Source organism: Lepisosteus platostomus, chromosome 8 (genome assembly GCF_059453375.1).
Source record: "Lepisosteus platostomus isolate fLepPlt1 chromosome 8, fLepPlt1.hap1, whole genome shotgun sequence".
NCBI classification, from domain to species: Eukaryota; Metazoa; Chordata; class Actinopteri; order Semionotiformes; family Lepisosteidae; genus Lepisosteus; species Lepisosteus platostomus.
In genome coordinates, this window is record NC_142618.1 from 27,309,745 (window position 1) to 27,332,744 (window position 23,000).

The 23,000-nt window shown below is 44.9% G+C and overlaps 1 protein-coding gene across 1 annotated transcript; it reads left to right on the forward strand.

Moving 5' to 3' along the window:
* Positions 1–21,075: 21,075 nt before the first annotated feature.
* On the forward strand, positions 21,076–22,635 carry LOC148657146 (uncharacterized). Its single transcript, XM_088644415.1, has 4 exons — positions 21,076–21,249; positions 21,337–21,450; positions 21,559–21,609; positions 22,171–22,635. The coding sequence occupies exons 1-4, from the start codon at positions 21,076–21,078 to the stop codon at positions 22,633–22,635; spliced, it is 804 nt and encodes a 267-aa protein (XP_088500541.1).
* The last annotated feature ends 365 nt before the right edge of the window (positions 22,636–23,000 follow it).

Genomic DNA, 23,000 nt, shown 5'->3' on the forward strand with positions numbered 1-23,000 from the left:
GCCGGGACAGGGTTATAATCTGTAGTTTATCTCTAGGGTTTTTAAACAGCACCATGTACTTTGTATTTAACGCGATGGTTCTACTTCCGGCCTTGACAAAACACATTTTGGACGATATACATGATGCTGAGGTTTCGGTGGTGTATGTATTTGGTAAAAGCTTTTTCTATCTCATTATTTTCACACGCAGACTCCATCAAATCATCAACTATAATCAAATTTACTCCACCCGGCGGCAGTAGCTGGTCATCGGAAAACGACGTCGGTAGTCCTTCTATAAACTGAATGTATGGAAATTTCACAAGCAACTCAGCGTATAAAGGTTGCCAGCAGCTGTAACACCAGACTATGTTTTCGGGTTTAAGAGTCATAACGATATCACCGTTCTCCAAGAGCTGTTTTATAAAATAACTTTTACCGCAATTCGAGGGTCCGGACAAAATGCATGAAAAAGGGTGTTTTAACCTGACATCCATCGTGTTAATATCCGTAGGGCAATGATGTCAAATTTTCTTGCAGCACCCGCTTGTCGTACACCACCTTCTGGGTTTTCTTTAAGGTCCGGGTCTCAATGCGCCAATCCTTTTTAACACGCACGATCATCGGCTGTTGAATAGAAATGTGTTTAAATTCCTGGCACTCTGCATAAGGGTTAACGCCATAGTCAAAAACCAAGTCACGCAGACTCTCAAAGTTAACTTTTTCACAATTGTTCACATTGAGCGTAATGCCTTTTACCTTTAAACAGGCTTTCCCTCCAGACAGTTTGTACCTGTACGACTTGGGTCCTGTTGATACAAACTCGGTGATGTGTTGTCCAGCAGTGATTTCGCTGGTCAGCTCACCCAAGTAGTCACCCAGTTCCGGATTCCACTCACCCTCCCGGCTCACAAAGATAACGGAATCTGTGTTGTGGTACAGACAGCGGCCTTGCAAAGCATTTAGCAGATTGTATAACTCCAAGCGGGCATAGGCGGTTGTAAAGCTAGCGATGAAAATGTTAGTGTTTGAATGGCCTGTATAGTGGTGTTTAGTGTGTTTCCACGTAACACAGGCTGTGTTTTCATCGATAAACCCGCAGGCTGACACCTCATGATATGGTGTAAATAAGTATCTGAACAATTCATCTGGGTTTCTCACAATGGTGGTCTGTGGTAAATTGTCGCTTTGTCCATACTTCCCCCACAAACTGTTCAAGGCAATTTTTGAAAGCTGTCTTTTGGCCGGATTCTTTTTAATGTTGCCGGGGTCCAGCCGGACACCCTCTTTTTCATAATATTCGCTGATATATCTTTGTTGTTTCGCGACATCTTTACACCACTCTGGAAACCCCGAAGCTTCCTGTTTCCCTTTCAGATGCAGTTTGATGTAGTCTGTAAAAAGATCGTCTGAGGCCTTTTCGAAATGCCAAATTTAGTAAATTTTACACACTCTATACCCCAGATCTAAGGCCATCTGTAATTCAGGGGTGCACCAGACACCAGTCAAGGCGCGATCTTCATCACTGTGGTCACAGGGGGTGGTCTGTTTTGTTTCAGCACACGTACGACACAGTGTGAAAAACAGTTTTTTGTCAATTTTGGTTGGAAGAACTGGAAAGTACAAACGTCTGGGTGGGTAAACTTTCACCGTCGCTAAACCGAAATACCGTTTTAAATCTCCAAAGTTGTTATATATTATTCGGGGGTGCCCCAGTGGGTATTTTTTAGTTTTTTTCACAAACGGATACAGACTGGTGAAATCATAGTAATGAATTTTTTCACCGGGCTGTGCTGTGTAATGCAAACAAATCGCATTTGTTCTCCCCCCAAAAAGTGACTCGCGCGGTTGCAGAGGCTCTGGTAACTGCGCAGCTGTTAGAAATTTACCCAAGTCCACATTTTCAACAAGCATGTCTCTGAACTCGTGCTCCCACAAAACACGCACGTTAAAACCTCTCATTTTGAGAAAATTAATTTTAACTATCGTCTTTCTGTACAACCAGCCAAAAGTAGTGTTTGTCAGCGGATTAAAATAGTTTTCACAATAACAAACGCTACAACCATGAAAAAAGCAACAGTTGAACTCAAAGGCTGTCGGCACTCCGTCAATTACAGCATAACCACCCAGAAAATATGGGCCAACCTTGAACTCACCGGCCGTGGTTAACGCGTGTTGGATTTTAACGGGCTCTGTGTGTTTGATGTACATAAGCCATTGAATGCTGGGTGTAGAAAATCGTTTTTGCTGGCGGTGGTAATTGTCATGGGGCAGCAACGCAATCGTCTCTTCCTGTAAAAACATAAGTCTGAACATGGCCATGCAGACACTAGCGATGGTCACAAACTGAAAGGGGTCGATGCACACAACGCAGGCGGCCCCTGACTCAGTCACGCATGTCTGTCTGGTCATATTCATGACCTCGTCCCAAAACCTGATACAGCCTTCTCTTAGAATTGCCACATCCAACTGGCAGTAACGTTTCAACTCTCTCTGTAAGTTAAACACACTTCCCCTGCATTCTTCATACCAAACCAAAAACTCGGCTTTCTCGCTCGGCAGCATGTAGTTAACGCTGTAAAGTTCTGGCGGCGGCATCGGTCCGACATAATTTTGGTTTTCTGAAGTGTTCATCAAGTGAGGAAAATGACCCTTAGCCCCGGGGAACCCCATGGCCGCTGGCAGTTTGCTTAATTTCATAGGTAGAAAGTTTAAAGAATCGATAAATCTGATGTTCAGAGCTTTTACGGTCATACACATTATCTTACCACCCTGATTAATTAGTTCAACGTCCATCTTTTCAGTTAACAACTGTCTGATCACTAGGTAATTGTCATATCCCTTGCCATTGTGTGATATGAACATATGGTTTTTGATATCGATAAATTTACACACAAAATCCTTTAGACAAGTTTCACCATAAAATTCCCAGCTTCGTTTATTGTCAATATGAAGGGCGTGGACGTAATTTGGTATGTGTGTCCCCGTTTCTTGCATGCATTCAAAGTCGAAAAAAATGTTGGGGTTGTCCAAAGGCGGTATATAGCACAAATGCATGTCAGGGGTGTCGATCACGTTGTTACAACGCGAGCACAGTTTCTCTTTACATTTGTGACTTGCGAGGTTATAAACCCCACATTTCTCACAAAAGACCCTGCGCTCACACTTACTAACACCCGTCGCCGCATTCTGAAAGTGTCTTGCCAAACACTGAGAGCTACGACAAAAGACCTTACAGGCCGGGCAATTCTGAATTTCTGCATCAATTTCGCAACACTGGGGATCTAAACAGGTTTTACAAGCTTTAACACAGGCATGTGCATTCTTGTGGCTATACGCCACATGGCAGTTAGTGCAAAAATACGCCGCCCCCACAAAAGCTTTAATATTTAAAACCCCATAAAAATGCTCTTCATGCAGTAGAACAAAAAGTATTTTAGAATTTGGTGGTGTGGGCCCCGTTGTAAAATATTTCCAATCACCCTGGTCGTGGTGCAAAATTTTAATGACCACTTTTAAATGTTTTTCAAAAGCGGTAATGTCTGACAAACTAATTTTCCGATTCTCTGGAAAACCCAACTCTTTGTGCATTCGTTTAGCGCCCTGTAACATTTCCCCATCGGTACAACCTTCATTCAACAAACCGTACACACTCCCGGCGAAACACATATTACCGCCCGTGTAATGTAAATCGATAAGGTGCACTTTTTTCTGAGCAATTACCCGGCTGTACAGAACGGATTTAAATCTTCGGCGGGCATCCCCCTGCATATTCCTAACTATTGTCACCACTAATCGGAGGCTGTCATCGGTGAGAACCTCTGTGTGGCTCTATAAGAGGTCTGAGATATGGCTTAAAAAATCGGCAGCATTTAATTCTCCAGGGTGTCTCCTGCATGAGAACAAGGGTTTGTTAAAACCACCCGAAGTCAACGCAGCTGTACAAAATCATTCACCCCGATGTTTGGAGAAAGTTCATCCAATATTCTCTGGACTGCACCATGCACAGCGTCTATAGCCTGTACATACGAGGCTATTCTGTCGAGATTAGCAAAATGAAATTCTTCATGGTGCTCTGTTGTTCTAAAATTATTATAAGACCTGTTATAACTACGTATACGCTCCAGGAAAACTAAGGGGTCTCTATTCGCCCCTTCACCGCCACCAACCTGATTCAGATCGTTCAGTACAACCGGTTCTCGGTTACCGCCATCCTGTTCTGCTACAGCACCCTGGGGCATTAAGTTATTTTCTACCACTGCATTTTCATTGGTTGAAAATGCAGTGGTAGAAAATTGGTTTGGGCGACCCTTGGGAAATCTGATGCCGCTCTCTGAATCTTTTACGACGCAACATGCTTTTGCCAGTTTAATTCTTTTATTTATGTACAAACGCTTGATGTTGGCAAGCGGTCCGTCTTTTAAACACTTTTTAGACCGCATGTTTAGTCATTTATCCCGGTGGGTCTTCACCAATGCTCCATGAAATAGCATTATGAGGTAACGAAATCCAGAGGTTAGAACGACATCCTCTTTAGAAAAAACGTCTAAGAGGCTAGCGGCGTAAACCTGGATCGTTTTTGGAAATACTGCATGTGCACTTGCTAAAGCGGCTCTTAGATTCTCTAAATACCGCTTTTTATCCACCTCATTAGTGCCCACCTTTGATACTAAGTCTGCAATATACCGCACTGAGTATCCCAAATCACCAAGCACCAAGTCTTAAGGCGCGTTATTATTTCGCTCCAATGGCTTGACACGTTTGGTTTTGGTCAGCGTCTTAACAGCCGTCTCCGATGCAGTCACCACCTTAGGGTCCGACGTTTCCGCCACATTTGTTTCGCCGCTCGTCGATACAGCTGCTGTGTGAAAAAATAAAAGACTTTTTAATACCACACCAATGCTCCATATCTCAAAATCAGAAAACTACACTGTGATAAAAATAAAAGACTTTTCAACACAACAATCAATGAAATCTAAACTGTCAAAATCAGAAACTACGATAACTATGATAAAAACGCCACACATGTGGGGCATCCTTACACAAAGGGCTGCGGGTGAATGGAACAAGTAACCCGGACATGTTGTTACACCGGTTTCCTTTACGACTGTGGTGGTGCTACTGGGTCAAGCGGTGTGGTTAACGGCCTATAGACCCCTTGCACAGACCAGTCGCTTTTAACTTTAAAAGCTAAGCAGTTTTAAAATAAGGCTTTTTAACACTCCCGAACAGAAAACTACGCGAACTAGGATCTTTCAGCGAATTAACATCCTAACAAAAGAAGTAACGTTTGCCGTAAGTGGATCATAACACATCTTGACCACGCTTAAATTATATGGGGTCTGCACGGAGAGGGAAAATACCATTAGTGAAAGAACTCAACACCGCAAATTACCAAAAAATAGAAAAACGGTGGGGATTTTTATTCTAGACACGTTTAAATGACCATGCTAAAAGAATGTTTTATATAATACCGACCTCTTCTCCCAGGCGCTCTGATAATATATCATATACCCTCTGGTATGACGTGAACATCTGCATGTGTCTCCACAAGGTTTTGCGGTGGTATTGTAAACCCCAAACGAGGTTTTTTAAATGTGTAGCGACTTGTCCCTGTAATTGGCTACGGCGTCGTGCATCGTGACGCGCGATGACGCAAAATACCGCGGTGCGTTATTGGTTGACCGACAGGGGCACTCGTGGTCCGTTGGTCTGTCGTAGAAAGACTTACTGTAAACGTCTTTACTGTGCCCGTTGTAGATATTGAATTTTACCACTGAAGGGAAATCTTAGTAGCTGAGCATAAAAAGAATAGGAGCATACTGTAACGGGTGTGAAGGCCATAAACGATATTAATTTTGGAACATAAACATACAGTATATAGCTGGTCTTGGTACTTTAAAGAAAAAAATACACACCAGTATTCCATTTCTCCCTAAACATTGTAAGCTTCGAAGTCTTTAACGTGATACCGGAGTAAACAAGCATACTTTTAGAATTTGATTTAAAGGGAATATAATATGGAATCGCGTATCTCAAGAATTTAATAACGGTATGATTACATCCGTGTGCTGCGACAGGGCTGTGTAGGGCTGTTTCGTCTGCCTGTTCATGCGAGCTGTCTTCTAGCCTACTGGTCTAGGTGCGTGACTACCAACTGACAGGTTGTGTGTTCGAATCCAGCTGGTGCTGGACTTTTCATTTTTATTTATTTATTTTTTAATCGTGTAACATAAACATATTACCGTATGCAAACTGTACTGTATACAGTATGTATATGTATATTTAATGTCTTAACTGTGCCCGTTTAATTGAATTTAAAAAAATTATTTAACACGAACATTAAGCTGTTTACATCTTCCGCCTGAGAACAGTGACCCGTTGCTACCCAACGCAGAAACACAGCCACTAACTAGCAAAGAGAGGACATTAGCTACCCAATATGATAAAGAAATAAATGATTATTTTGTTTATTTCTTTTGCACATTTATTTGAACATTTCCATCGATTGTACAAGCACTTGGAAACTGTCCAATCCCTAGTTCATCAGGCATTTTACCGGTCTGGCACCGGTCTGTGTCTTCCAGGATATAATGCCAGCGAACTCTTGTTTTTATGTCCACTATAACAGACAATCTCCTTTGCTTTTAACCGAGCGTTTAATAATTTCCTAAAATGAAAATGATTTACTTTATTTCCCTCACGGGATCAATAAAAGTATCTATCATCTGTCTAAACTAAGGGACAGAATTCTGGGGTCTCCCCATACCAGAGATTATGGTAGGGCTTCAGAATGGTGATTGGCTGACACCATCTGACACCCCTCTGATTGGAGAAAAAAGACGTGCTGGTTTGCTATACATACTGTACCAGGAAGAGGATTTCTTTCTATTCAAAACGTGTATTTTAAAAGTTTAAGAAGTAAAAACCTTACAGCGTACACAGATTTCTAAACTGATCAGGATCGTTATCTTTGTCTTATGCATAATAATGTTCACCGCTCTGTCCAGCAAATTAATAATAAACTTTATTTTATATAGCGTTTTAAACGAATAAGTAATTAGATTGCTCATAAACCTAATCACTTGCTTTTTCTTTTTATTTAGGCTCAGATTTCAACTATAGATCGTATTATTAATAACCATAATAACAACCAACCAACAAAAACAACCATATAAACATAATACCAACCAAAAACATAGATAACAACCACAATACAAAATCAAATAATCAAACCATTTTACTCTCGCAAAGTCCTCCAATTATCATAATCCGCCCCTTATGCAAAACCAAACCTTCCTCCCATCCCAGTTTATCCTGTTTATCATAAACAAAATCCACCTCAATTTTCAACATAAAGCATTACACAAAATCAATACCTTAACACTCCATACTCAACAACGATAATTCACAAACAGCCAGAACATGTAACTACACATTCCCAAACAGACCCAAATAGCCCCGCCCCTTATGCAAAACCAACATCCCTCCCCTGTTCTCTCTCTCCCCTGGTGGTTGTAATTGTTTTTATTTTCAAATAAATTTTAGCAAAGTCATGTATTTTAAAAATCTTAAGATTTTTATATTTATGTCTTTATTTAGTGGTTTCATTAGTGACAAAGGCTAAACTTTCTTGGAAAAATGTCTTTTATGTAAACCATGTTTGCTATTAATTCATTCAGGGCTAAAATATGTTAATTGTCTTCTAATGAAAGAAGGGTTCCTTTCGCCGTAGTCGGGTTGAAATTAGAAGCTTACCACGCCCAGACTGTTACACCAACGCATTAGCATGTTAAAGCGATTTCATTGAGGAGCCTAGCCTTTAACTAGTAAGTACTGTACTTACTGGGTTTTTGAGGGGGGGGGAGGTGTCTTTCGCTGGAAATCTCGCCTCCTACTTTGAAAATACCCGTGAAACCGGTTCAATTCGTCACAGCCAGCACTCCTGCAGAGAGGGGGGTTGTACTTGCAGTGTATACAGTACACGTGTTATGCTCTTCGTTAATGTCTAAGCCGGAACATATCATTATATCTCATTTTGTATTTCTTAAAAAAAAATCGTTTTCCCAGCCTAACAGTATTGTTTTTAACCTGTAAAGCGCTTTGAGGAGCCACCTTTAAAGGCGCCATTTACAATAAAGTTCATTATTATTACTATTGTAAATTTGCTGGACAGAGAGGTGAACATTATTACACAGAAGACAAAGATAGCGATTTACGTTGCATTGTGTATCGTGCTGCTTTAATACAGTTTTAAATAATTAAAAGTCTAAACAGTATCAGCTTTATTTATGGGTTTTAAATAAAGGTGATCTAAATGCGATTTAAATCAATATAAATGTTTATATTGTAACGCATAGGTGACTATTCATTGTTATTAAAATGACTTAAATTCGATCATGTTGTGATATTTAGAAATATACATTTGTTTGGTGCGAGTGAGGTTTTATTTAATCTCTGACTCAGTGATGGCCTGGCATGGTGAGGTGCGCTGGCAGCTATGTGGTGTTACGCAGTGGTGGCCTGACACGGTGAGGTGCCCTGGAAGCTGTATGATGCAGTGGTGGCCTGGCACGGTGAGGTGCGCTGGCAGCTGTGTGATGCAGTGGTGGTCGGGTATGTAGAGGTGCACTGGCAGCTGTGTGTTGTGACGCAGTGGTGGCCTGGCACGGTGAGGTGCGCTGGCAGCTGTGCGATGCAGTGGTGGCCTGGCACGGTGAGGTGCGCTGACAGCTGTGTGGTGTGGCGCAGTTGTGGGCTGGCACGGTGAAGTGCGCTGGCAGCTGTGTGATGCAGTGGTGGCCGGGCACGGTGAGGTGCGCTGGCAGGTGGGTGATGCAGTGGTGGCCTGGCACCGTGAGGTGCGCTGGCAGCTCTGTGGTGTGACGCAGTGGTGGCCTGGTACGGTGAAGTGCGCTGGCAGCTGTGTGGTGTGACGCAGTGGTGGCCTGGCACGGTGAAGTGCGCTGGCAGCTGTGTGGTGTGACGCAGTGGTGGCCTGGCACGGTGAAGTGCGCTGGCAGCTGTGTGGTGTGACGCAGTGGTGGCCTGGTACGGTGAGGTGCCCTGGCAGCTGTATGATGCAGTGGTGGCCTGGCACGGTGAGGTGCGCTTGCAGCTATGTGACGCAGTGGTGGCCTGGCACGGTGAGGTGCGCTGGCAGCTGTGTGATGCAGTGGTGGTCGGGTATGTAGAGGTGCACTGGCAGCTGTGTGTTGTGACGCAGTGGTGGCCTGGCACGGTGAGGTGCGCTGGCATATAATGAATATATTAATGTGCATCCAACACACAGTTCAACGCTAGCAACTACACAAAATCTAAAATATAAGCTCCATTTGCCACTTACAAGACCAACAGTACCAGCTAACTTTAGTAGTGACATTTTCATGGATCTTTTTAACAATACAATTTACAACATCAGACTTCAGACACAATTAAACAGGCCTCAAAAAAGTCTGGTACAAACATTTTCAGCATGGTGAAACATGGTGAACATTTCCACCACTGCGTCACACCACACAGCTGCTAGCGCACCTCACCGTGCCAGGCCACCACTGCATCACCCAGCTGCCAGCGCACCTCACCGTGCCAGGCCACCACAGCGTCACACCACACAGCTGCCAGTGCACCTCTACATACCCGACCACCACTGCATCACACAGCTGCCAGCGCACCTCACCGTACCAGGCCACCACTGCATCACACAGATGCCAGCGCACCTCACCATGCCATGCCACCAGCTGCGTCAAACCACACAGCTGCCAGCGCAACTCACCGTGCCCGGCCACCACTGCATCACACAGCTGCCAGCGCACCTCACCGTGCCAGGCCACCACAGCGTCACACCACACAGCTGCCAGCGCACCTCACCGTACCAGGCCACCACTGCGTCACACCACACAGCTGCCAGCGCACTTCACCGTGCCAGAACACCACTGCGTCACACCACACAGCTGTCAGCGCACCTCACCGTGCCAGGCCACCACTGCATCACACAGCTGCCAGCGCACCCCACCGTGCCAGGCCACCACTGCGTCACAACACACAGCTGCCAGTGCACCTCTACATACCCGACCACCACTGCATCACACAGCTGCCAGCGCACCTCACCGTGCCAGGCCACCACTGCGTCACAAAGCTGCAAGCGCACCTCACCGTGCCAGGCCACCACTGCATCATACAGCTGCCAGGGCACCTCACCGTGTCAGGCCACCACTGCGTCACACATATTTCAGCGCCATATATTTCATGGATATTATGGAATATAATGGATGGATATCTTAGTTATCTTTCTAGTTCACAGGTTTGCATGCATAATTTAATTTTGAAAGCCACTGAGACATCAGGTTCTACTGTTGTATTTATGAAAAAGAAACAAAACAAAAAACATACTAACAACTGTGCCATCCTACTCCTTAGTTAATACATTTTATTATTCATAAACAGTTAACATTGTTAGCAAAATATTTTGAATTATATTTAACCCTATTTTTTCTTTAGTTTTGTATTTAACTTATTATATGATAGTCAGACTTAATGTATATTTGAACAATGAAAGTATATTTTTACAAGATTTTACATTAAGCACTTAAAATTAATATGGTTAATAATAGTAAACTGTAACATGCTGTAACAAGATCGGTTAAACTGCCAAGAAAATGCTTTCAGAGAAAATGTTTCAGGTGTGAAGAACATAGATCTCCAATGCAATTTCAACCAAACCTGTTCCCACACACCCTGCCCCCACTACCATTAGAATATACACGAACATTTTAGCGTTTCATTCTGAGCAGAAGACCCTCACACCTGAAGAGTGCTGGCTGTGACGAATTAAACCGGTTTTACAGGTTTCAATCACAGACCATGTGACATGTGACATGGGAGTCAGGAAACTACAGTAACACACAACCAAAATCCGCAATATGGAAACAGAACCTGTGTAATTGTTGATAGATAGATTTTTGCAAGACGAACTACAACATTTAAAAAATGACTTGTACAGTATGTAGTTGATATCTCTAATCAATCCAAGGGTCCCAGCACAAAACGAAACTAAAACGCATACCGTTTCGCGCTTCTTATTAGTTGCTCTAAAGTAATTTGACCATATGAAATGCATAATATAAACCTAGAAACATATAGGTGAGCAGTACTTAAGCACTGTAGTATCGGTGTTAAGACATACCTCTCAAATACTGTAAATCAAGTTAAAAATATTTCAAGACCGATTCTGGTCATAATGAAACCATGTTTCGTGTATGTTTTCTTTTTCATCTTGAAATAACTCATTTCTAAATACATTTTTTAACTGTTAACATCTTGCAGCAACTCTGCGACAAAATATACACTCTGACAGTTCATCCTGCTACCAACATTAAATAAAACAAATCTTAAGATTTCTATATTTATGTCTTTATTTAGTGGTTTCATTAGTGACAAAGGCTAAACTTTCTTGGAAAAATGTATTTTATGTGTTGCGGAAAAAACTGACTTGCTTTAACAAAATATGTTTACAAATCCTTTCACCTGGCATTTTCGTAGTTAGAAATTATGGAACGCTCTGTAAAAAGCAAGGGAGTTTTTATGTCCGTTGCAGTTCTTTTGCAACATGAATATAATTATATCGTTATTAATTTCTTGAGATACGCGATTCCATATTATATTCCCTTTTAATCAAATTCTAAAAGTATGCTTGTTGACTCCGGTATCACGTTAGTTAAAGACTTCGAAGCTTACAATGTTTAGGGAGAAATGGAATACTGGTGTGTATTTTTTTCTTTAAAGTGCCGATTCCTGGAACACCCCTCTGAAGTGGTTCCATAAAATCTGGTATACGGAAAAGAAAGCGTTGATAAATACAAGTGTCTTTTAATACACTCTTTGCTGTGCTCTTGAGGATCCTTGTGATATTTTAAGCTCTAGTTGAATGATAGGTGTCGCATTTTAAATCATTTTCGTAGTTAGAAGTTATGAAACGCCCTGTTAAAAGCAAGGAAGTTTTTATGCCCGTTGAAGTAAAACAAAATGCCTGACAAAGTATGGCTTGGACAGATTCCAAGTGCTTGTACAAATTTGCTAAAGAAATTATACTTTGAGTATACAGCTTGTCCAAAGTCATCCATTATTAATACTATTAGTAATATCTTCAGTAAAGGCTTTGATGCATAAATATTTCTGATAAAGGTAGGTTGTGTACTTTTGTCCAACTGAGCAATCTTGCTTTCATAAAATATACCAACATTTTAATGACTGATGATTAACATGCTGTAATACACAGTTCAGCCAGCTGTATACTTGGAAAAATACACACCGGTATTCCATTTCTCCCTAAACATTGTAAGCTTCGAAGTCTTTAACTAACGTGATACCGGAGTCAACAAGCATACTTTAAGAATTTGATTAAAAGGGAATATAATATGGAATCGCGTATCTAAAGAATTTAATAACGGTATGATTATATCTGTGTACTGCGACAGGGCTGTGTAGGGCTGTTTCGCCTGCCTGCTTATGCAAGCTGTCTTGTAGCCTACTGGTCTAGGTGTGTGACTACCAACTGGCAGGTTGTGTGTTCGAATCCAGCTGGTGCTGGACTTTTCATTTTTATTTATTTATTTTTTAATCGCGTAACATAAACATATTACCGTATGCAAACTGTACTGTATACAGTATGTATATGTATATTTAATGTCTTAACTGTGCCCGTTTAAGTATTGAATATTCATATCTAATTTTACCACTGAAGGGAAATCTTAGTAGCTGAGCATAAAAAAATAGGAGCATACTGTAACGCGTGTGAAGGCCATAAACGATATTAATTTTGGAACATAAACATACAGTATATGGCCAGCACTCTTCAGGTGTGAGGGTCTTCTGCTCAGAATGAAACGCTAAAATGTTTGTGTATATTCTAATGGTAGTGGGGGCAGGGCGTGTGGGAACAGGCTGCCAGTGCACCTCTACATACCCGACCACCACTGTATCACACAGCTGCCAGCGCAGCTCACCGTGCCAGGCCACCACTGCATCACACAGCTGCCAGCGCACCTCACCGTGCCAGGCCACCACAGCGTCACACCACACAGCTGCCAGTGCACCTCTACATACCCGACCACCACTGCATCACACAGCTGCCAGCGCACCTCACCGTGCCAGGCCACCACTGCATCACCCAGCTGCCAGCGCACCTCACCGTGCCAGGCCACCACTGCATCACACAGCTGCCAGCGCACCTCACCGTGCCAGGCCACCACAGCGTCACACCACACAGCTGCCAGTGCACCTCTACATACCAGACCACCACTGCATCACACAGCTGCCAGCGCACCTCACCGTGCCAGGCCACCACTGCATCACACAGATGCCAGCGCACCTCACCGTGCCATGCCACCAGCTGCGTCAAACCACACAGCTGCCAGCGCAACTCACCGTGCCAGGCCACCACAGCGTCACACCACACAGCTGCCAGCGCACCTCACCGTACCAGGCCACCACTGCGTCACACCACACAGCTGCCAGCGCACTTCACCGTGCCAGGCCACCACTGCGTCACACCACACAGCTGTCAGCGCACCTCACCGTGCCAGGCCACCACTGCATCACACAGCTGCCAGTGCACCTCACCGTGCCAGGCCACCACTGCGTCACAACACACAGCTGCCAGTGCACCTCTACATACCCGACCACCACTGCATCACACAGCTGCCAGCGCAGCTCACCGTGCCAGGCCACCACTGCGTCACATAGCTGCAAGCGCACCTCACCATGCCAGGCCACCACTGCATCATACAGCTGCCAGCGCACCTCACCATGCCAGGCCATCACTGAGTCAGAGATTAAATAAAACCTCACTCGCACCAAACAAATTTATATTTCTGAATATCACAACATGATCGAATTTAAGTTATTTTAATAACAATGAATAGATACCTAGGCGTTACAATATAAACATTTATATTGATTTAAATAACGTTTTGATTTAAATCGCAAATGCGGGTTTAAATATATGTGTTTTTTGATTCACAATCAGACAAATGCAACATAAATTGATATCTTTGTCTTCTAAGTATCTTAATAAACTTTCAGCATAGCTTTCTCCCCGTTTAGATTTATTTTGGGATCAAAAGTGGAAAGATTAGATTGTAATCGTTTTTATTTTTTAAATACATTTTAGAAAAGTGTAATCTATACTAAAAAGCTGTACACCACCTGCTATAAAGATACATATTGTAATACTTTCGGGTTCGGATAGGACAGACAGAAGAACTCAGACTTGCAGAGTTAAAGCAAGTTAAAGCCTTGATTTTATATATCACCTTTAAAAGTGGCATCTCAAAGCAAAGTAAATACCCAACACTGATTGTACCCATCTGTCATGCTAATAAAGCAGCTTGAATTGAATTGAGAGAGGGGGGTATATTTGCTTTGTGTATAAAGTACATTGTGAATGTTTTCACAGCCTTCACTTTGTCGATTTTATGCCATTTTTTGACCACGCACGAATATTCCTATGTCCGTATCTTCGCAAGGGAATCAGTGCGAATTTTAATACTAATTAAATGACCGCGGGCACTTTCCACCCCCTCTACATTCTCAGAGTATAACAGATTAACCTTCTAATGAAAGACGGTCCACCCCCCACGGACAGGAAAAGTGCCCACAGGCACTTAAACTTAATATGGTCAGTAACAGTAAACAGTAACATGGTCAGAAGGAGCACGTACAAACGTTTCCGAAATAACCACATGTAAGACTCTGATGCTTAAAATGTTTAGGGAGAAAGTGGAATACTGGTGTGTATTTTTTCTTTAAACTACCAATACCAGCCATATACAGTCTGTAACGTAGGGATTTCTATATGTCTTTATTTAGTGGTTACATTAGTGACAAAGGCTAAACTTTTAGCTTCAGTAACGTGTACATATCTCCCCTTTTTATAAAACGACATGGTTGAAAACTGTTCCAGAGCCACTGTTGTTTCATCAGTGAAAAGTACATCATGAAATGCCTCTCCCTGTTCAATCCACTGGAAAAAAGAAAAGGAGCATAAAGCTTCTGATGGTCATAAACGATATTCATTTAGGAGCAGCATCAGAAGTATGTTTTTAACTGCACTGCATTGGAGAGAATACCAAAGTGTGTTTTTTTTTTTTACTCCCTGGCGGAAACTGGCTTCCAGAAGAATCAGTATGGCTCAGAGATTAAATAAAACTTCACTCGCACCAAACAAATGTATATTTCTAAATATCACAACATGATCGAATTTAAGTCATTTTAATAACAATGAATAGTCACCTATGCGTTACAATATAAACATTTATATTGATTTAAATCGCGTTTAAATCACCTTTATTTAAAACCCATAAATAAAGCTGATACTGTTTAGACTTTTAATTATTTAAAACTGTATTAAAGCAGCACGATACACAATGCAACGTAAATCGCTATCTTTGTCTTCTGTGTAATAATGTTCACCTCTCTGTCCAGCAAATTTACAATAGTAATAATAATTAACTTTATTGTATATGGCGCCTTTAAAGGTGGCTCCTCAAAGCGCTTTACAGGTTAAAAACAATACTGTTAGGCTGGGAAAACGATTTTTTTTTAAGAAATACAAAATGAGATATAATGATATGTTCCGGCTTAGACATTAACGAAGAGCATAACGCGTGTACTGTATACACTGAAAGTACAACCCCCCTCTCTGCAGGAGTGCTGGCTGTGAAGAATTGAACCGGTTTCACGGGTATTTTCAAAGTAGGAGGCGAGATTTCCAGCGAAAGACACCTCCCCCCCCCCCCCTCAAAAACCCAGTAAGTACAGTACTTACTAGTTAAAGGCTAGGCTCCTCAATGAAATCGCTTTAACATGCTAATGCGTTGGTGTAACAGTCCGGGCGTGGCAAGCTTCTAATGTCAACCCGACTACGGCGAAAGGAACCCTTCTTTCATTATGAACATATTTTAGCCCTGAATGAATTAATAGCAAACATGGTTTACATAAAAGACATTTTTCCAAGAAAGTTTAGCCTTTGTCACTAATGAAACCACTAAATAAAGACATAAATATAAAAATTTAAAATACATGACTTTGCTAAAATTTATTTGAAAATAAAAACAATTACAACCGCCAGGGGAGAGAGAGAACAGGGGAGGGATGTTGGTTTTGCATAAGGGGCGGGGCTATGGAAATTAGGTCTGTTTGGGAATGTGTAGTTACATGTTCTGGCTGTTTGTGAATTATCGTTGTTGAGTATGGAGTGTTGAGGTATTGATTTTGTGTAATGCTTTATGTTGAAAATTGAGGTGGATTTTGTTTATGATAAACAGGATAAACTGGGATGGGAGGAAGGTTTGGTTTTGCATAAGGGGCGGGATTATGATAATTGGAGGACTTTGCGAGAGTAAAATGGTTTGATATATTTGATTTTGTATTGTGGTTGTTATCTATGTTTTTGGTTGGTATTATGTTTATATGGTTGTTTTTGTTGGTTGGTTGTTATTATGGTTATTAATAATACGATCTATAGTTGAAATCTGAGCCTAAATAAAAAGAAAAAGCAAGTGATTAGGTTTATGAGCAATCTAATTACTTATTCGTTTAAAACGCAATATAAAATAAAGTTTATTATTAATTTGCTGGACAGAGCGGTGAACATTATTATGCATAAGACAAGGATAACGATCCTGATCAGTTTAGAAATCTGTGTACGCTGTAAGGTTTTTACTTCTTAAACGTTTAAAATACACGTTTTGAATAGAAAGAAATCCTCTTCCTGGTACAGTATGTATAGCAAGAGGGGTGTCAGATGGTGTCTGAAGCCCTACCATAATCTCTGGTATGGGGAGACCCCAGAATTCTGTCCCATAGTTTAGACAGATGATAGATACTTTTATTGATCCCGTGAGGGAAATAAAGTAAATCATTTTCATTTTAGGAAATTATTAAACGCTCGGTTAAAAGCAAAGGAGATTGTCTGTTATAGTGGACATAAAAACAAGAGTTCGCTGGCATTATATCCTGGAAGACACAGACCGGCGCCAGACCGGTAAAATGCCTGATGAACTAGGGATTGGACAGTTTCCAAGTGCTTGTACAATCGATGGAAATGTTCAAATAAATGTGCAAAAGAAATAAACAAAATAATCATTTATTTCTTTATCATATTGGGTAGCTAATGTCCTCTCTTTGCTAGTTAGTGGCTGTGTTTCTGCGTTGGGTAGCAACGGGTGACTGTTCTCAGGCGGAAGATGTAAACAGCTTTATGTTCGTGTTAAATAATTTTTTTAAATTAAAATTCATTCTATACAGCAATCGCATATTTGGGTACCGTTTCATAAAACTTTCATGCTTAAAATGTTTAGGGAGAAATGGAAGACTGGTGTGTATTTTTTCTTTAAACTACCAAGACCAGCCATACACAGTACAGTTTACATACATACAGTAATGTTTATGTTCCTAAATTAATATTCTAACGCCCTTGCCTGGTGGTGAGGAGGAAGCGCCCCTAGGCGCTCGTAGTACCACTAGGCATGCTGGGAGTGGTAGCCGGGGAGAGTCTGAGGGTCAGCACGATGACCAGCGGCTGACCCTACCTGTGTAAATAATGTCCTAGTGATTCTAGTGCCAGCTGTACTGGTAAAAAAAAAAGACGGCTCATGGAGGTTCTGCGTCAACTACCGCAAGCTGAACGAGGTCACCCGAAAAGATTCCTACCCCCTGCCGAGGATAGATGACGCCCTAGACTACATCACTGGGTCGACCTGGTTCAGCTCCCTGAACCTCCGCTGCGGCTACTGGCAGGTACCGCTTGCTCCCGATGCTCGCCCGAAGACGGCCTTTTCTATCGCCCAGGGCCTCTGGCAGTTTACTGTCATGCCTTTTGGCCTGTGCAATGCCCCGGCGACGTTCGAGAGGCTGATGGAGAGGGTGCTGGCATCTGTCCCGCGGAACCAGTGTGTGCTGTACCTGGACGATCTGCTGGTTCATGCCCGGGGCTTCGACCAGGCCTTGACAAACCTCCAGGCGGTGCTGGCCTGCATCCGCCATGCTGGCCTGAGGCTCAACCCCCGCCAGTGTGAGCTCCTGCGGCGGGAGGTGACCTTCCTGGGACATGTTGTTGGACCGCGAGGGGTGGCTACGGACCCAGGTAAGGTCGCCGCAGTGAGGGGCTGGCCGACTCCACGCACCGTCGCGGAGCTCCGCATCTTTCTGGGGTTGGCTTCGTACTATCGGAGGTTCGTCCGGGACTTTGCCAGCATCGCTGCCCCGCTGCACCGACTCACCGACAAGGGCCGCCGTTTTGACTGGGACTCGGGATGTGAGACTGCCTTCGGCCGGTTGCGTGAAGCTCTGGTGGGGGCCCCCGTACTGGCCTACCCCGACCCGCGGTTGCCGTATGTTCTCGACACCGACGCGAGTGACTCGGGGGTGGGTGCGGTGTTGGCACAGGAGGGGCCGGATGGGGAGCGCGTAGTGGCTTACTATAGTCGGGCTCTGACTAGGCCTGAGCGGAACTACTGCGTGACCCGTCGCGAGCTGCTGGCGGTGATGGCGGCGGTCCACCACTTCAGGCCGTACCTGTTCGGGACCCGGTTCCGGTTGAGGACCGACCATGCGTCCCTCACCTGGCTGCTCCACTTTAAGGAGCCAGAGGGGCAGATGGCGCGATGGATAGAGATCCTGCAGGAGTACGACTTCACTGTCGTGCACCGTGCGGGGTCTCGCCATCTCCATGCCGACGCTCTCTCGCGGCGCCCCTGCCAGGCCGTGGACTGCCTTCACTGCGCCCGGCGGGAGCAGCGTGAGGAGGCTGTCCGCACTGTGGCGGGGGTGAGCACCGCGGCCACGGCCCGGGCCCGGGCCCGGGAGGGGCCGCTGGGGGTGGGTCTGCCAGACCTGGCGCAGCGTCAGGAAGCTGATCCTGACGTGGGGCCGGTGCTCCGCTGGAGGGCAGCAGGAGTGCGGCCTACGCGAGAGGAGCTTGCCCCGCACCCGAAGTCCGTCAAGGCCCTCTGCGCCCTGTGGGAGGCCTTGGAGGTAAAGGACGGGGTGCTGCGCTGGGGGTGGCAGGTACCCTCCAGTGGCGAGGTACGGTGGCAGCTGGTGGTGCCTCGGTCGCTCCGAGGGGCGGTGCTCCAAGCGGTGCACGGCCAGCCGGGTGTGGGGCACTTCGGCGGTAAAAAAACCCTGCAGCGTCTCCGAGGCCATTTTTATTGGGGTCTTTGCCACCGGGACGTGGAGCGGTGCTGCCGAACGTGTGCGGTGTGCGTGGCGCAGAAGGGTCCCCCCGAACGCTCTCGGGCCCCCCTCCAACAACACCAGGTGGGGGCTCCTATGGAGCGGGTGGGAGTGGACGTTTTGGGCCCGTTTCCAGGCACCGAGGCCGGGAACCGCTACGTCTTGGTGGCCATGGATTACTTTACGAAGTGGCCGGAGGCCTACGCCCTCCCGGAGCAGAGTGCCCCCACGGTCGCCGATGCACTGCTGGAGGGGATGTTTGCCAGGCTGGGGGTGCCGGAGGAGTTACACAGTGACCAGGGGCGTAACTTCGAGTCCCAGGTCTTCGCCAGAGTGTGCCAGCGCCTGGGGATTACTAAGACGCGGACCACCCCGCTGCATCCCCAGAGCGACGGGTTGGTAGAGCGGTTTAATCGGACGCTCGCCACCCAGCTGGCCACCCTGGTGTCCCGGCACCAACGGGACTGGGACCGCCACCTCCCCCTTGCGCTCTGGGCGTATCGGACCGCGGTACAGGAATCCACCGGGTGCACCCCGGCCTCGGTCATGCTGGGCCGGGAAATGCGAACACCGGTGGACCTGGTCTTCGGCCCGCCGCCCGGAGACGGGTCGGCACCACCGGCTGGACCGGACTACGAGTGGGACCTGCGGCAGCGGATGCAGCGGGTGCACAGCTTTGCACGGACCCACCTGACACAGGCGGGGGTCCGGCAGAAGCGGTACTAGGACCTGCGCTGCAGGGGGCCTGCCTTCCAGCCCGGGGACTCGGTTTGGGTGTACAACCCGCGCCGCCGCAAAGGCCTCAGCCCTCAGCTGGCGCCGTCGTGGGAGGGGCCCGCTGAGGTACTCGGGGTGGTGGGCGAGGTCTGCTACCGTGTCCGGTCCGGAGCCGGCCGATAGTGGGGCGTCCGTGGATCGCCAGCCGTCACCGCTCACGCAGGGTTCCGCAGCAGTTGGCCGAATATGAGTACAGCCTGAGGGGGGTGTTCGACGTCGGCGAGACGCCAGACGCTTCAGGTGGGGACAGTGTAACGCCCTCGCCTGGTGGTGAGGAGGAAGCGCCCCTAGGCGCTCGTAGTACCGCTGGGCATGCTGGGAGTGGTAGCCGAGGAGAGTCTGAGGGTCAGCACAATGACCAGTGGCTGACCCTACCTGTGTAAATAATGTCCTAGTGATTCTAGTGCCCTGTGTAGTCCTGTAAAAGTGTAGTGTGTTGTTAGGTAATTACCACCCTAACTATGTGTACGTGTTCCGTCAGTCTCCTCATGTGTGTGTAGATCCTGTGTTTGGTTTTGTGTGGTTGTAAACGAATAAAGCTAATGCTTGTTTGTTAATCGTGTCTCCACTCGTCCTTGTTCTGTAAAGAACCTGCAAACGCTACAATATCGTTTATGACCTTCAGATGCGTTATGCTCCTCTTCTTTTTATGCTCAGCTACTAAAATTTCCCTTTAGTGGTAAAATCCATATAAATATTCAAAACTAAGCGGATTAAAATGTGCACAGTAAAGACATTAAATGATTAAATCTTTGCACTACCAACCAATGCACCACGAGTGCCCCTGTCGGTCATTTTGGCCAGCCAATCACTTACTGCGGTGCCCTGCGGTGGCTTGTGGGTAGGTTACTGTACCACGGGTTTTTACCGCGCATTTTGAATGGCTGCATCTGTACATTATTTTAAAAACCAACCCCGCGTGTTTAAAATTTCTTTTCTGGGCAAACACATTATTTGTGTTTGCGTTGTGTGTTAATACTTTTAAAGTTTAAAACTTATAAACTGATAAGTGAATACTTTTCGCTCTCGATAAAACAATGGGGGGGGGGGGGGTCATTTTAAAGCATCACAACCAATTGAAAAATGTCTGGTTATGTAGGCGTGGTTACACCATTGGCGCATATTCTTAAACGCTCTGTCCTGACAGGGTCGCCGTGCGTCCCTGGAGCTGTCAGACACCGCCCCTTGTTGGGAGCTGCGAAGATGGCTTCTTTGTGTGGAGAAACAACAGGGTCCGCTACTCTACAAAGTGAAGAGGTAGGCGGCTAAAATATTTTTTCTGATCGTGGAATTGTTGTATCGGTGCTTAGCGTATGTCATTTTAATACATGGTCTTCTTTTTAGCAAAACCCGACCCCACCCTCTGCACCCTGTAACAGCGGCGGGGGTGTGAGTTCAGCTGGGGTACCAGATGTTGAAGAACTGCCGGGTGCTAGCGATGATACCACGCTACAAATGGTAAATATTAACGAAAAACCTTAGCTCAAAAGTGCGTTAAATGCTCGATATTTTAGGTACAAAGCATGTCTATTTTGTTAAGCCTTCCTTTTCTTTTTCCTTTAATAGAATAAAGAGGATGTGGACGAGTCAATCTTCAGCCTACCGGCACAACTGAATGTTTCGTGTCTATGCTTGTGTGTTTGGCCAAATGTTAATAAAGCTGATGCCCAACCAGGTTTAGCTAACGATGTCCCTAATGAGCCGATGTTATGCCCCAGATTGTGAAAGTAGTAGTTTATTGCATCTTCAAACACTGTTTAGAGGGGGTCCTGGTTGATGACTGCCCAGCCTGTTTGATTGACCATCCAGGGCAGCGGGGTCACACATGCCTGTCTGTCGGCTACACAGATGGGTTTGAAGATGTGACATTTGCCGCTTTAGAAATTTATAAGTCTCTCAGTTTAGCCCGAATTTTACAGGCTGTTCTGTACACCGCCAGGTGTCTGGGTTCGTACACCATTACAAATGACACTGAGCCGGGCATAAAACAGTTGCTGAAAAATATAATTGAGGACCACTCCCCATACAAGCATGTCCACACCACACTTGAACAACTGGATGAAAAATTAGTAGACGTGACTTTTGATGCGTTGCAAAAGAAACACTATTCTTATTTTTACAGTCGCAAAAAAAAAGATCTATGTAAAATGTGAATACAGATTTCACTCTGTTTTACAGACCAGGGTGTGCCATCGTCCGACGAATGAAGAATTTCGAATGTATACATCTGAATTCTTACTAAGAGTGCTTTACACACTTCTCTCTACAAAGCTTGATATGCAAAACAAAGAGTCGAATGCTAATGTCCTTAAATTTGTTAAAGAGGTAGATGTGTATGTAAAGAACTTGAGTGAAATTATTGCAGATCTGATGTTTTCAGATCATAAACGGAAGCCTGGGGGGTTCTACAGTGTGTATTCCAAAATACAGCATGTTTTGCACAGAACCTGTGGTAACACCATCCCGCTGATTACGCAGGGAATTTTTTTTGCTCTGCTAGATCGGATCGCCCAGTGTGGTTCACATGGCTTTAGACATGGGGAGCAGAAGGGGGTTATGAATGCTTTTTCAGATGCCTCAAAGTTTCTCAGCAATGTTGGGGTGGTGGTTACGCGTACCGAACTAATTTTCACCAACATTTAATTATTGAATGCAAACAGGAGCCGGTAACGCGTGTGTGCTGTGTTGTTTCAGTGTTTGAAACACCCACTGTTGAAATAAAGCGGTTCACATTTCACATACTTGCAAACTGGAGTCTGTAACTTGTGTAAAAAGTGTTGCTGCGCTGTTTCTATGTTTGAACCCCCCTGTTGAAATAAAGCGGTTCACATTTCACATACTTGCAAACTGGAGTCTGTAACTTGTGTAAAAAGTGCTGCGGCGCTGTTTCTGTGGTTGAAAACCCCCTGTTGAAATAAAGCGGTTCACATTTCCACATGGTGTTTGTCCTGCGAGTTCTTTCCGTGAGACTTTACGCAGTCAGTGTGTGTGTGTGCTTAAAACCCTGC